The sequence below is a fragment of the Anolis carolinensis genome, chromosome 4 (assembly GCF_035594765.1).
Source record: "Anolis carolinensis isolate JA03-04 chromosome 4, rAnoCar3.1.pri, whole genome shotgun sequence".
Lineage (NCBI taxonomy): Eukaryota > Metazoa > Chordata > Lepidosauria > Squamata > Dactyloidae > Anolis > Anolis carolinensis.
In genome coordinates this window covers 241,278,649-241,294,183 of record NC_085844.1, presented here as the reverse complement: position 1 = coordinate 241,294,183, position 15,535 = coordinate 241,278,649, and the positions used below count along the sequence as shown (strand labels likewise).

The following is a 15,535-nucleotide window of genomic DNA, read 5'->3' as shown; positions in this document are numbered from 1 at the left end:
ATCCCAAACACCGAAAAGTGGAGATATGTGACATTTCAAAGATGGATTGTTAATTAGTTACTTCAGTACTTATTGTCTTTTGATAGCCAATTCCTAAGCAAACACCCCTCCTTCTAATTTAACTAGATCTTAGGGCATAAATCAATCTTGAATTATTAAAAAAATATAACCCAGAATGTGTCAGAAATAAAACTGCAATCAAGCTTGAGACAGTTACTAGACATAAGTCTTGACTTCAATGGGATTTCCTCCCAAGGAGATGGTATTTTTAAAACCTACCTTAAAAAAATCATCATTAAAAAAAATGTTTTTCACTGCTAATCAAGCTTGCCAGACATGAATCAATCTGGGCCAACTAACACCTCCCAACAAAGGATTCCCCCAGGCTTTGAAGCAGACGGGCTTTGAAGCTGCAAGGCCATTCAATGCTAATCAAAATGGCCAATTGCAACTTTTACATTTGCCTCAAACAGACTAGAGTTCTTTCTCCCAGCATGGACCCTTCCACAGATATATAAATCCCACTTGTCCAGTTTCCAACAGAACTCACAACCTCTGAGGATGCCTGCCACAGATGGGGCAAAACGTCAGGAGAAAATGCTTCTGGAACATACAGCCCGGAAAACTCACACCAACCCAACAATAAAAAAATTAGGGGTTCAAGGGGTGGGGAAAGAAAAAAGAGATGGAGGGATAACTTCTATCTCCATTTGGAAAAGGTAGCAATAAAAATATGTCAAATATGCTAATGGGAAGTAACTGAAAGGCACCCAACAAGAATATATGGATGGACCTCGGTTTTAGGGGTGTTCAGGTTCAGGAAAAAAGTCCCACTTTCTCTTGGAATAGTTTGAATATTTGCTTCCTGACTATTAAAGACACATGAGCCAAGTCACATCATCTCAGTCTGGAAGCAAATCTCCTTTGAAGAACCCTTGCCTAGAAAACCCATGATCATCAGAAACAACTTGAAGCAAAATCCTTCACAGAAGGAAAAAAGCGGCGACTTGGCCAAAATCAATCCCTTGAATGCTGCAAACTTCTTCAGAAAAACCATTAAACTCAGAACTGGGGGGAGGGAAGCTTGTCTTTGCCCCAGGTTCTAGTTTACCCATCTTTCCCTCCCTGTCTTTTTTGGTCAGATCAGTAGTCTTTGCTGAGAGAACTCCTCCAACTGGAATTAAACCAACTGGATTAAAGAGGCATATTGGGGGAGAGAGGAATCCAGTATCAAATTATTTTTTTATTTCAAAGTTCTTCCCGCTTTTAAAGAGATACATAGCAAAATTAGGACAATAAAAAAGATTCAGCTGACCAAGAAAAAAGCATAAATGAGGATAGATTAAAAACATGTGATGTCAAACGAGGAAGTCAAAGAAGAGAAGGTCAGAAGGCATGTGTAACTGCCTGTTTTCATTTTCTTGTAGGCATTTTGGACTACCAGGCTTGGGAACAGGGTTCAGACTTCACTCAGCCATGGAAACCCACTGGGTGGTCTTGCCTGAGTCGCACTCTCTCAGCCCCACAAAACCCTGCCATAGCCACAAAATTCCCTCTATATATAAACCCAAAAAGGAACATATATGCACCTAGATCTGGGTGACTCTCTCTCTCAATATATATAGGCGTGTGTAATATTATATTTATGTATACCCCGCTTTATCTCCCCAAAGAAGACCCAAAGCAGCTTGACATAAAAACATTAGTGTACAATTTAAAATATACAAATATGCAACCATTAAAATGGAATTATACACACACACACACACACACATATTTGCACACATGCATATACATATAAGTATATAGACACAAATATTTCAGCATCTGCAATGCTAGACACTTGAAGAATAAAGGAAAATTTCATGGAGGGGAAGAAACGTTTGGGGGAAATTCCCTCCTTTTACTCCCTTAACTACATCCCTGGAGGTCAGGGAAAGATGGGGAAACCCTGCCTAGTTCTCCAAAGACACACACACACATACACACACATATTCCTCCCCACTTTCTAACATTTGGCCTGATACCTCATTCTTACTCATTCCCACAACCTGTAGGTCTGACATAATTTTCTTCCTTCTTCAAAAAGGAAAAAGTTTTAAGAAGTCCCAAGCAACCTTCCTCCAATAAGGAAGTCTAAACAAAACCCAGGCCTCTCTGTGTTGAAGCTTCGTCACACTAGATCAGGTATGGGCAAACTACGGCCCTCCGGGTGTTTTGGACTGCAATTCCCACCATTCCTAACAGCCGGTTGTAGTCCAAAATACTTGGAGGGCAGAAGTTTGCCCATGTCTGCACTAGAGCCTGGATCCACGTTAAATCCAGTTTCTGCCTCCTGCAGAAGTTCAGTGACATCCAGGACCTGCCTGGCTGAACAGTTTAGGCCCCCTCTCAAAATTACAAGCCCCAAATTTCTGCAGGAGGCAGAAACTGGATTTAAAGTGGATCCATGCTCTGCGGTGAGGTCCTTGGTCACCACTTTAACCGGCAAGGCTCAATGCCGGGGAATCCTGGAGTTTGTTGCTTACTAAGGCCCCTTTTACACAACTGTATAAAACCCACCTTATCAGCTTTGAACTGGATTATTTGACAGTGTAGACTAAAATTATTCAGTTCAAATCAGATAACGCGGATTTTCTGCTTGGATAACCTGGATTATCTGGTAATGTAGAAGGGGCATGAGACTAGATATCAGCTCTCTTTGGCAGAGAAAGTTAAATTCCATACAAAACTACACCTCGAAATTAGTTTATATACTGCTACTGCTACTGAGCAAAGGAAGTTAAAGTGGTGTCAACTTGCATTCATTCTACAATGCTAGGTCCACCGGAATCACTGGGTTGCTGTGAGTTTTCCGGGTTGGATGGCCATATTCGAGAAGCATTCTCTCCTGACCTTTCACCCACATCTATGGCAGGCATCCTCAGAGGTTGTGAAATATATTGGAAACTAGGCAAGTGGGGTTTATATATCTGTGGAAGGCCCAGGATGAGAGAAAGAACTCTTGTCTGTTTGAGGATTAGCATTGCAGGCTTCCTACCTGGGGGAATCTTTCTTTGGGAGGTGTTAGCTGGCCCTAATTGTTTCTTGTCTGGAATTCCCCTGTTTTTGAGTGTTGTTATTTATTTACTGTCCCAGTTTTAGAGTTTTCTTTTAATACTGGTAGCTAGATTTTGTTCATTTTCATGGTTTCCTCCTTTCTGTTGAAGTTGTCCACATGCTTGTGGATTTCAATGGCTTCTCTGTGTAGTCTGACATGATAGTTGTGAGAGTGGTCCAGCATTTCTGTGTTCTCACATAGTATGCTGTGTCCAGATTGGTTCATCAAGTGTTCTGCTATGACTGACTTCTCTGGTTGAGTTAGGGCCCTTCCACACAGCCCAATATATATCCCAGAACATCAAGGCAGAAAATCCCACAATATCTACTTTGAACTGGTTATCTGAGTTCACATTCAGATAATGTGGGATTTTCTGCCTTGATATTCTGGGATATAGGGCTGTGTGGAAGGGCCTTCAGTCTGCAGTGCCTTTCATGTCCCTTGATTCGTATTTGTCAATGCTGCCGTTGATGTGCCCTATGTAGACTTGTCCACAGCTGTGTGGTATAGGGTAGACTCCACCAGAGGTAAGAAGATCATAAAGAACAACACCCAGAAGACAAGGGAATTCCAGGTTGGTAGGCTGTTGGGAATTGTGGGAGTTGAAGTCCAAGACCTGGAGGGAGAAAGTTGGCCCATGCCTGGTATAGACCCATGAAAAGGCAACTGTTTTAATACGGAAACAGAGGTTTTTAAGAAAATAATTTACATATAAGTATTCACACTACCTTATGCCTTATACGTATTTATGATTCTATTAATGTGAAAAGAAAACATAGGTAACCTGTTTGTACACAGTCCTGACAGGGTACTCTCTTTTATAACGACATCAATTATAACAAATACACATAGGTATAAGTCACACAAGAACATATATAAACACTTGTTTTGTCAATAATAGATGACAGGATACCTATGGTTTCTTTTCACATTAATAGAATCATAAATACGTATAAGGCATAAGGTAGTGTGAATACGTATTTATTTATTTATTTAATACATTTATATCCCGCCCTTCTAACCCCGAAGGGGACTCAGAGCGGCTTACAAATTAAATTTACATACAATATTATATTATTAGCATACCACAATACTGGCAATAAATTACAATATTGTACTATATCAATCTCATGCCAACCTAGCAGTTCGAAAACATGCCAATGTGAGTAGATCAATAGGTACCGCTCCAGCGGGAAGGTAACGGCGCTCCATACAGTCATGCCGGCCACATGACCTTGGAGGTGTCTGCGGACAACGCCGGCTCTTCGGCTTAGAAATGGAGATGACCACCAACCCCCAGAGTCAGACATGACTGGACTTAACGTCAGGGGAAACCTTTACCTACTATATCAATATGTTGTAATATTATTAGTAATATTACATGTAATATTTAATATAACATTAATATTATTATATTGTATTATAAAATAATGTTATTAATATTATATGCATATACAATATATTATAATATATATTATTGTAAATTATATTGTATATACAGTAGAGTCTCACTTATCCAACATAGACGGGCCAGAAGAATGTTGGATAAGCGAATATGTTGGATAATAAGGAGGTATTAAAGAAAAGCCTATTAAACATCAAATTAGGTTATGTTTTTACAAATTAAGCACCAAAACATCAGGTTATGCAACAAATTTGGCAGAAAAAGTAGTTCAATACACAGTAATGCTATATAGTAATTACTGTATTTATGAATTTAGCACCAAAATATTACGATGTATTGAAAACATTGATTACAAAAATGCGTTGGATAATCCAGAACGTTGGATAAGCGAGTGTTGGATAAGTGAGACTCTACTGTAGGTATATATGCATACATGCATGTGTATATATCTATATATATATATATACATACATATATAATTAGCATATCATGTTACTGGTGGGAGGGGCCTATAGGTGATGCAAAGGAGACAAGATGGAACAGTCTTTGCTGGCTTTATATGTAAATTATTTTTTCTTAAAAACCTCTGTTTCCGTATTACACCAGTTGACTTTTCATAGATAGGTAGGTAGACATCTGTACATATCTGGTATAGACCCACCCCAAGAAGTCACGTTTATGTAAATAATAATAACAACAACAATAATGTAACGCTTTTGGAGACTCTTGGAGCTGAGAGATTCCCTTCTCACCTTCCCCTCCTCCTTCTCCACCCTATTGCTGTGTGTGTGTGTGTGTATGTGTGTGAGAGAGAAGCCTTGGTCACGTGGCCAGTCCCCAGCTGGGTCCGTAAAGGGGCCGAGCCGCCGCCGAAGGGGATCACTCCAAGGCCGAGATTAGCCGCGAGAGGAGCTCTGGAAGGCGCCGCTATCAGGGGATCGCAGATAAGAGCCGCGCCACTCTTGTCTCCCTCCCTCCTTCCTTCCTTAACTCTTTTGGGGAATCTGCCAGCCCACAGAGATACAGAGAGAGAGAGAAAGAGAGAGAGACCATCCTCCTCCTCCTCCGGGCTTCGACCCGCCTTTCCCCGCCATGCGGACGGGACCTCCTCGCCTGTTGCAACCGCGTAAGTGCCTTCCTTCCTCCTCCTCCTCCAGCCCCCAAAGCCCTCTCTCTCTCTGCATCTCCCCCTTATCTCTTCCCCAGCTGGCCTTATCTCACGAGATAATAATATCCTTCGCTTGGAGAAGCTGGGAAGGGGGATCTCTCTCCCTATCTCCCTCTCTCTCTCTATTAACGTTGCAAACCCAACTCTTGATAACCCGTTTCTGTGATTTACGGGGGAGCAGATTAAATCCTTCCCCACCTTCCTTTTCGCAGGAAGAAAGCCCTCCGCAATCTTTTCAGATAAAGGATGTATGTATGTATGTGTTTTTTTCCCCCTCTCCCTTGGCCAGAACTAGATTAGGTTTCTCTTTCTCTTTTCCTCTCCTTCCCTTTGGGAGCGAAATCAGGGCATTTTCTCCCCATAACAATTACAGTAGAGCCTCACTTATCCAAGCTAAACGGCCGGCAGAAGCTTGGATAAGCGAATATCTTGGATAATAAGGAGGGATTAAGGAAAAGCCTATTAAACATCAAATTAGGTTATGATTTTACAAATTAAGCACCAAACCATCATGTTATACAACAAATTTGACAGAAAAAGTAGTTCAATACGCAGTCATGTTATGTTGTAATTACTGTATTTACAAATTTAGCACCAAAATATCATGATATATTGAAAACATTGACTACAAAAATGGCTTGGATAATCCAGAACCTTGGATAAGTGAGACTCTACTGTACTTCCTTCACTCCAGTGCAATTTTCCTTAATTCCCTCGATTTCTAGCATCGCAATAAAACTCTGGAAATCGTTCCCAGTTTGTTGTGTTCCTTGAGAAACTTCTCTCTCGTTAAATAACTATTTCTAAATGTATTTTCTAAATGGTTGAGATCTCTTAGGGAATTAAAGAAAAATGGATTTGGAGAGGAGAATTCCTATTTGGGGAGGTTTGGACAATTTTGTCTGGGAAAGTCACTTAAGGTCAGTTTTAATGGATTATTATTAAATTGAAATTTCATTGATTTCATAAAAAATACTGCCCAGGAAAGATTCGGACCGTTGCCCGCTGGAGATGATCTAAAATGTGTACTTTTATGGACCTTTACTTCTACCCGCGAGGAGAGGCGGGTGACAAAATCCTTATTGTGTTCTGACCGGAATCACTGGGTTGCTGTGAGTTTTCCGGGCTGTATGGCCATGTTCCAGAAGCATTCTCTCCTGATGTTTCACCCACATCTATGGCAGGCATCCTCAGAGATTATGAAATATATTGGAAACTAGGCAAGTGGAGTTTATATATCTGTGGAATAATGTTCAGGGTGGGAGAAAGAACTCTTGTCTGTTGGAGGCAAGAGTGAATGTTGCAATTAATCACCTTGATTAGCATTGAACAGCCTTGCAGCTTCAAAGCCTGGCTGTTTCCTGCCTGGATGAATCCTTTGTTGGGAGGTGTTAGCTTTCCCTGATTGTTTCCCGTTTAGAATCCCCCTATCTTCTGAATGTTGTTCTTTATTTACTCCCCTGATGTTAATTGTTAAAATACTGGTAGCTAGATTTTGTTCATTTTCTTGGTTTCCTCCTTTCGGTTGAAATTGTCCACGTGCTTGTGGATTTCAGTGGCTTCTCTGTGCAGTCTGACATGGTCCTTGTGAGAATGGTTCAGCATTCCCCCAGGCAGGAATCAGCCAGACCTTGAAAGTGCAAGGCATTTCAATGCCAATCAAGGCGATTAATTGCAATATTTACACTTGACTCCAACAGACAAAAGTTCTTTTTCCCACCCGAACCTTCCACAGATATATAAACCCCACTTGCCTAGTTTCCAACATGCCTCACAGCCTGTGAGGATGCCTTCCCTAGATGTGGCCGAAACTTCCATGCTTTTGGAACATGACCATACAGACCGGAAAACTCACAGCAACCCAATTACTTCCTTCACGCTAATAAAATTTTCCTTAATTCCCTCGATTTCTAGCATCGCAATAAAACGCTGGAAATCGTTCCCAATGTGTTGTGTTCCTTTGGAAACTTCTCTCCCGTTAAATAACTATTTCTAAGTGTATTTTCTAAATGATTTAGATCTCTTAGGGAATGAAAGAAAATGGATTAGAAGAGGGGAAAAAATCATATTTGATGAAGTTTGGACTATTTTATCTGGGAAAGTCGCAGAAAGTCAGTTTTAATTTATTACTTTTCAATTGACGTTTTATTAATATTGTTACTGTAATATGTTTCTAATATTGACTTCTACCCACAAGGAGAGGCGGGTAACAAACAAAATCCTTACAATGTATTTATATAATAATAATAATAATAATAATAATATAATTGATACACAAGATTGTTGTATGTTTTCCGGGCTGTATGGCCATGTTCCAGAAGTATTCTCTCCTGACGTTTCGCCCACATCTATGGCAGGCATCCTCAGAGGTTGTGAGGATGCCTGCCATAGATGCGGGCGAAACGTCAGGAGAGAATACTTCTAGAACATGGCCATACAGCCCGGAAAACATACAACGACCCTGTGATCCCGGCCATGAAACCTTCGACAACACATTGATACACAATAATAATAATAATAATAATAATAATAATAATAATAATAATAATAATAATAATAATAATAGTGTATCAATGTGTTGTCAATGTGTATCAATGTGTTATTATTATTATTATTATTATTATTATTATTATTATTATTATTATTAATTGGGTTGGGAAAAACGTTTCCCACCATCTCCTCAGGAAAAATATTACTCGATGTGCGGGACATCTTTACTGTACAATTAATGCAGTTTGACGCCACTTTAACTGTCAAAGCTCAAAACCATGGAATCCTGGGTGTTTTGGTTTCACATGGAATTTACTCTCGTCTCTTAAAGAATCCGAGTGCCTTATCAAACTACACATTCCAAGAATCCATAGCACCGAGCCATGGCAGTTAAAGTAGTGTCAAGCTGCATTAATTTGACAGTGCAGATTCACTCCAGGGTTTGTTTCCCTGCTCGGCTGTGGAAGCCCACTGGGCGAGTCACACACCCCTCAGACAAACACACATGCAAAACCATGGACTCCTGGGATTTGTAGTTTGGTGAAGCACCAGCACTCTTTGGCAGAGAAGATTGTAAAACTACAATTCTCATGGTTCCATAGTATTGAGCCGTGGCTGTTAAATCTGTGCCCAAACCGCATTAATTCTACAGTGTAATGCACCTCTGGAGGTTTTCTTACATCTCCTTTTGCACCTGGATCCCAAAAGCAAAACCTTCGGAATACAAACCATCCCAATCTAAACTGGGATTCTACCGCCTCTAATGGTCCCTTTTTAAGGTTTTGATGGGTTTTCCGTACAAACTGCTAGTGACATCTGTGGGCCCTACTACACAGCCATATAACTCAAAATATCAAGGCAGAAAATCTTACAATATCTGCTTTGAACTGGGTTATCTGAGTCCACACTCAGATAATGTGGGATTTTCTGCCTTGATATTCTGGGATATAGGGCTGTGCAAAAGGGCCCTTAGTTATCTGAGTCCACACTGCCAAATATTCTAGTTCAAAGCAAATAATGTGGGATTTTATTCAGCTGTGTGGAAGGAGCCAGTGATGCCAGTGAAAAACGTTTGCCCTATTTGCAAGAGTAACCTAACACCCGAGAAAACCTTGTGCGTCTTTCTCCGGAAGGCAATTCCACGCAATTAAAAGGGGTTTCCTCTCAAAATACTATTTTTGCAAGGAGGTTGAGTGTTATTTTCCCCAAAGAAGCGTGTCCAGACAGGTTAAGTTGGGAAGTTTTCTGCAAGGAATTAAAAAGAAACATCGACGCGTTTTTTGATTTCTTCTCCAAAGGAGGGTGAAAAACTCTCCTTAACTTCAGATGAAACCTTTGGGGAGCTGCACGAATTGGGACCGTGGCCACAGGAAAAGCTGCGAGTACATTTAAATAAAGCTTCATTTCGAGTCAAAGGCGTGTCGGGAGAGACACGGCTTTGGGAACAGCGTGCCAAGGGGGCATCTAAACCGCAAAAGGAAGGCAGTTTGAGAATACTTTAACAACCAAGGCTCAAGGCTAAGGAATCCCGGGAGCTGCAGTTTTACAAAGCCTGTAGCCTTCTCTGCCAAAGCAGGCTGGGCCTCACCAAACTACAAAGCCCAGGATATAACATAACGTTGAACTGTGGCAGTTCAAGCGGTGCCAAACTGTCTTCACTCTACAATGTAAAATGCCCTGTATGTAGACATGATTCACACATATACGCACAAATAATTATATAAATGTTTATATGTTTTGCAAAGTCAGCACAAACCTTCAAAATATTACTCGGATTCCCACATTCCTAACTGACTCCAGATGAATTTGTTGCACTTTATCTATTATCTTGAATTCATAACTTATAAGGTGCACTTTAGCTTATCTATTACTGTAACCTCGCTGGTTTTAATTCTATGTTTTATTAAGCATGTTTTATATCATAGGCTAATGTTCAGATTTTATAACTGGTGCATGTTTTTGTCCATTGATGTACTGTATACTGTTGTTTTTATTTGATGTTTCTGTGAGCCGCCCCAGTCCCCTTTGGGGGAGATGGAGGCGGGATATAAATAAACTAAATAAATAAGATAATAAACTGTCGAATTAAGGCATGTTTGACTCTGCTTTAACTGCCCTATCTCGATGCTATGGAATCATTGGCGTTGTTGATCCGAAGTATGGAGCCATAGCACTTAAAGTGTTGTTAAACTACATAAAGTAAAGTGTAGATGCGCCCACAAAACCAATGAACCAGAATCATCTTACACAGGATGGATTCACCAAAACCTCCCTTTCAATTATGGTCTTCATGTGTGGTTGGAATGGGGTTTTGTGGTTGATTTGGTCAGCCTCTGTTTTGTGAATGTTGCCTCTTTTCAGGAGGTAGTTATTACTCTTTGGACATATCTGTCAACCTCATCACACTTGAGCATTTATCCACTTTAAATCCGGTTTCCGTCTCCTGCGGAATTCTGGGGTTGTAGTTTGGTAAGGCCCCTGTCTGGCTGAGGTGTTTAATGGCCCCTCCCAAACCTGGATTTAAAGTGGATCCAAACTCTGGTGTGATGAAGTGGTGTGTGGTTCATGTTGGGAGTAAGCAGGGCGTAGTGCTTTGAGCATTAACAGAAGACTCTGGAGATCAGGGTGTGAAACCCACTCAGGCATGAAACCCACTGGGTGACCTTGGGCAAGGCACTCTCTCTCAGCCTCAAAGGAAGATCAGGGGAGACCTCTTCTGGCTAAGAAAACCCTGTGATACCTTTACCTTAAGGCTGTGGAAGGTCAACACTATCAGAAGAGGTCTACCATTGCCTCTCTCCAAGGCAGAGAGAGCATGACTTCTCCAAGGTCACTCATAGAAGTCACTATGTGTGAATGGGAATTTGAATCTTGGTCTCTCAGAACCCACACCACTGGCTCTTAGTATACTCCAATAAGCCTTTATTGGCTCTTAGTATTTATTGTATGTCTTCAATTTTAATATATGGAAGTCCACACCAGGGATTCATAGGCTATTCTTCTAGCTTGGAGAATGTTCTTTTTGGACTGCAGCTTTCAGAATCCCCCATCCAGCACCTTAGCTTTCAAGATGAGTCAGGGCTGTAATTAAAAGTCAATATGTTGCTATGAAAACCATGTAATTTGATTGTGTTCAAGGCTTTGTACTATGTAAAGATATTGAAAGAGAGGGTGACCAACGGAGAGAGTTAAATAATGGCATATTTGCAAAGGTTGTTTCCAAAAACCAGTTTCAAGGACTGAATGGGAGATGACTCTTTTAAACTTTTGTTTTCAGTTGTTTTGCAGAAAGAATTCACCATATTTTAATGCCATTTACACCCACTACCCAACAATAATTATCCATTTCAAATCTAAGATTCTACCTTGGTTTATTCTGAAACAAACCCCTTTAAAGGGGGATGAAGAACTTTTGTCTATGGAGATGATTAGATCACAACACTACTAAGAATATATTTTTGATTTGATTAGTTATAGCTAGCTCTTCATCCTGATTGAATTTTGAACTGGATCATCTAAAGGACTTCCTATTTTGATACACAATGTTCAACTGTCCCTATTTATCTTTTAAGTAACGGCCCAAAAAAACTTAATCAATGGGAATTACCTACCTGTTGACTCACCATTCAACAATTGATTGAATAAGTCTACTCTAGCTGAGAATAACTGATAAGATGCCAGTCCTTATCTTGCAAGCAGGGTGGCTCTTCAGTTTAGTTCAATTCTATGAACAAAATATGCTACCTATGAAGTTTCTCATTTACTGCGGAATGGTCACAAGGCCTGATCTTAAAGTGCTCTATTTACTACCAATGAATGCCAGTACCATTGTTCCCCTTTTAATAATCCATTTAGAGTCTGGGGACAAAATCTATTTAGGAGCTCCAGTTAAACTTAAAATGCACTCACTTTTGAATTGCAAGATTATTGTCTGTCTGCACTAACCAGAGAGCAACTGTAATGGCCTTGGTGGATCAGAGCAAAAATCCATTCTGTATCCAAATAGTTGCCTACAGTATTCAAAGGGGCCTCCCTTGTTCATCCCCAGTAACTCTTATTCCTAAGGGCAATTGCTTTTGAACATGAGCTTTGATGTCCATTGAGCACTCATGGCTTCTAATATTTTATGATGGACATAGATACCCTACATAAACATAGCTAATCCCTTATTGCTCAGTGTCAGAGGCCAATGCAGCCTGTTTGTAGCTGTGAATGACCCCCAATTGACTGCACCTTCTGTGAACTATCTGTTTTATACCCACCAGTTTTCTGGCATTCTACCAAATGTGTTCAGTGGAGCTTCAACTTCGGATTGAACATGTAGTGAACTATATACTTCAAATTCCTTGGTTTGTAACATTCTGTGAGTTTAGACAAAGTGCCCTGGTGGCTATAGTGAAGTTTTGATACACTTTGGAGAAATTAGTACTAGGTCATGTTTTATTTTGGAATCTAAGCAGTGTGTGAGGCTCAGACCTTGTTAACACTTGAATCAACAAATCAAGATACTGTAGGCTATATTTCAGAAGAAGGAACTGGAAAAACCATCTCTGAGTATTCCTTGCCTTCCCTTTCCTCTGAGGCGGAAAGTGTGTCACTAGCCCAAGGTCACCCAGTGAGTTTCCATAGGTTCGAACCATGGTCTCTAGAGTTTTAACCCAACACACAAGACAGTATATCCATGCTAGCTAGCATGCCTAATGTTGTGGAGGCTCCTTCTTTGGAGGCTTTTAAGCAGAGGCTGGATGGCCATCTGTCGGGGGTGCTTTGAATGCGATTTCCTGCTTTTTGGTAGGGGGTTGGACTGGATGGCCCATGAGGTCTCTTCCAACTCTACTATTCTATGATTATCTTTGTTTCTCATTTTGTTGGCATTCTAAATGACCTTCAAGGTTTAGGATATAGATGTAAAGAATAGGGAAGATGAATCCAGAAATGAATATCTCTCTTAAGTTATTCCTCTCTCTGCTTTCAGGTGCTTGAGAGCTGCCACAATTGCAACAACTCAAAAGGATTAAACAAGCTCTTCATGTCCCAGGTCTGGCCATCAAGATTTCTGGCCTGTCCTGATTGTTCTCCAGTGACTGTTCCTTCGTCCTTCTGGCCCTTCTTCCAAAGGATATAAAATGTACCAGAGCTTAGCTCTTGCTCCCAACCCTGGCCAGTCGGCATACTCCCATGAGTCCAGCAATTTCCTGCATTCGCCTACAAGCCCAGCGGTCTATGTGCCCACCAGCCGGGTGCCCTCCATGCTCCAGAGCCTGCCTTACCTGCAGAGTTGTGAAGCCACCCACCAGGGCCACCCTCTGAGTGGCCACCCCGGATGGGCACAGGCGGCCGGGGCAGAAGCCTCACACTTCAATGCCAGCAGCCCTCACCCAGCATCGGGGTTCTCCTATTCCCACAGTCCTCCTGGCGGTAGTGGTGCTGGACGGGATGGAGGCTACCAGAGTTCCCTTTTGCTAGGTGCTGGTGGACGGGACCAGTATGGCAACACTCTGGTGCGCTCAGTCAATGGATCCTACTCCAGTCCATATCCTGGTGCATATGTCAGCCCTGCGGAGATGCCACCATCTTGGACTGCTGGGCATTTTGATAGCAGTGTCTTGCATAGCCTCCAGTCTCGACAAGGAGCCTTGCCAGGCAGGAGACCTACTTTCGGTATGTAGTCCATTGCCAAGAGATGCCATTCTAGTTCTGTGTGATTTTTCTAAGACTGAATCAAACTAGACAATGGGTACTTTGTAGTGCTGAAAGTGGCAGTATGGAGGTCTTGTTGCTTGTTTCTGTTGAACTTTATTCACTTTTTTATAGCACAAGTGCAAATCATGTGGCTCATGAGCTGTGTTTGATTGAGGACCCACATGTAGCCCCATTGTCCTACACCTTCTAGCACTAACACAAAAATGGTACCTAGAGGGCATGGTGGTGGCGCAGTGTGTTAAAGCGCTGAGCTGCTGAACTTGCAGACCGAAAGGTCCCAGGTTCAAATCCTGGGAGCAGAATGAGCACCTGCTGTTAGCCCCAGCTCCTGCCAACCTAGCAGTTCGAAAACATGCCAATGTGAGTAGATCAATAGTTATCGCTCTGGCGGGAAGGTAACGGCGCTCCATGCAGTCATGCTGGCCACATGACCTTGGATGTGTCTACGGACAACGCCGGCTCTTCAGCTTAGAAATGGAGATGAGCACTAACCCCCAGAGTTGGACTTAACGTCAGGGGAAAACCTTTACCTTTACCTAGAGGGCATGGTATTGCATGTAAGTGCTTTTTCCATGAACCTCCAACCTGCAACAGCCAAAAATAGTTTCTAAAAGCACTGAGAAATGACGTATGGTTTCCAGAAATAGCACTTTCAATTGCTGCCAGCCCCAATGATATAGTGTTCACAATGGCCTTGTAATCCTCAGGATATGCCCTCTGCTGAGTTATAGTATTAATCTCTGTTATATCCCCCAACACTGGGATGAATAACAAGGTATTTTGAATGCAAAACAAGGTATTTTTGAATGCAAAAAAAGATTGAACAAAAAATTTTAAAACTGTTTTTAATCCCGAGACTATACAGAATGATATGGTTTTAGTTGCCTATTGGAAGCTCAGTAGGAATGGAGCTGGTCTTTTTTCCTTTGAGAGAAAAATGTTAAGGTGTGCCTACTGAGAAGGTCCTTTTTGTTCCTTATTTTGAGACACCAGTGGGGAGTTACCTTCTACTTCCAGTCTTAGTTAATCACAAATGAAAGCCTCAAACTATAGACATGAATTCTGCAAACCCACCATGAATCTTAAAATCCATACAGTCAAAAACAGTCACTCATCAAGATGAACTGGATGATAGCTCGCATAATCTCTAACCATTAAGACAATTGGAGAACTATAGCTGGAAAGTACCAGGGTTATAAATCTGTCTGGTTTAAAGATGCTGAAACCGGTATCATCCAGTTTTTCATACTTTTCTTCAAGTTATGCTGGAAATAGTCCATCTGTGTACAGAGTTCTCTATGAAGCAAGAGTCTCAAAGGTCTTTGGACTCACTGGTGCTGTTTATGGAAAAGAAGTCTACTCCATCTTTGATAGCCAGGGTAGCTATGGGGAATCTGCCATTCAGACTCTCTAAGAGCCAGTTGTTTCTGAAGAACCTGCCAGCAGGAAAGAAAGTATCTTTTCAGAACCATAGAACTAAAATGAATACCTAGAGCCATTTAGTCCTGCCAATGAAGGAAGAACAGATTGCTTTTTTAAAAAATAAAAAATAAAAAAATACAAGCACAATTCCTGGAAATAACATTGTGGCATCTTCTCCAGAGGAAAGCTATTGTTGTGGGCTACTATTCCCCCAAACTGACTAAGGGATTAAGAGAAGAGTAGTTTA

General features: G+C 41.2%; 1 protein-coding gene across 3 annotated transcripts in view; it reads left to right on the top strand.

The window, feature by feature from the left end:
• Positions 1-15,535, top strand: part of gata5 (GATA binding protein 5) — a 69,009-nt gene that overhangs the window by 17,502 nt on the left and 35,972 nt on the right. Inside the window, exons 1-2 of one of the 3 annotated variants that reach the window (XM_008110165.3) lie at positions 5,373-5,631; positions 13,139-13,824. In XM_008110165.3, coding sequence (XP_008108372.1) covers positions 13,290-13,824 — 535 coding nt within the window. In that variant the 5' untranslated portion in view covers positions 5,373-5,631; positions 13,139-13,289. Of the gene's footprint in view, positions 1-5,372; positions 5,632-5,772; positions 5,922-13,138; positions 13,825-15,535 lie in introns of those variants that run through there. The other 2 variants (XM_008110166.3, XM_008110167.3) reach the window with 2 other exon arrangements.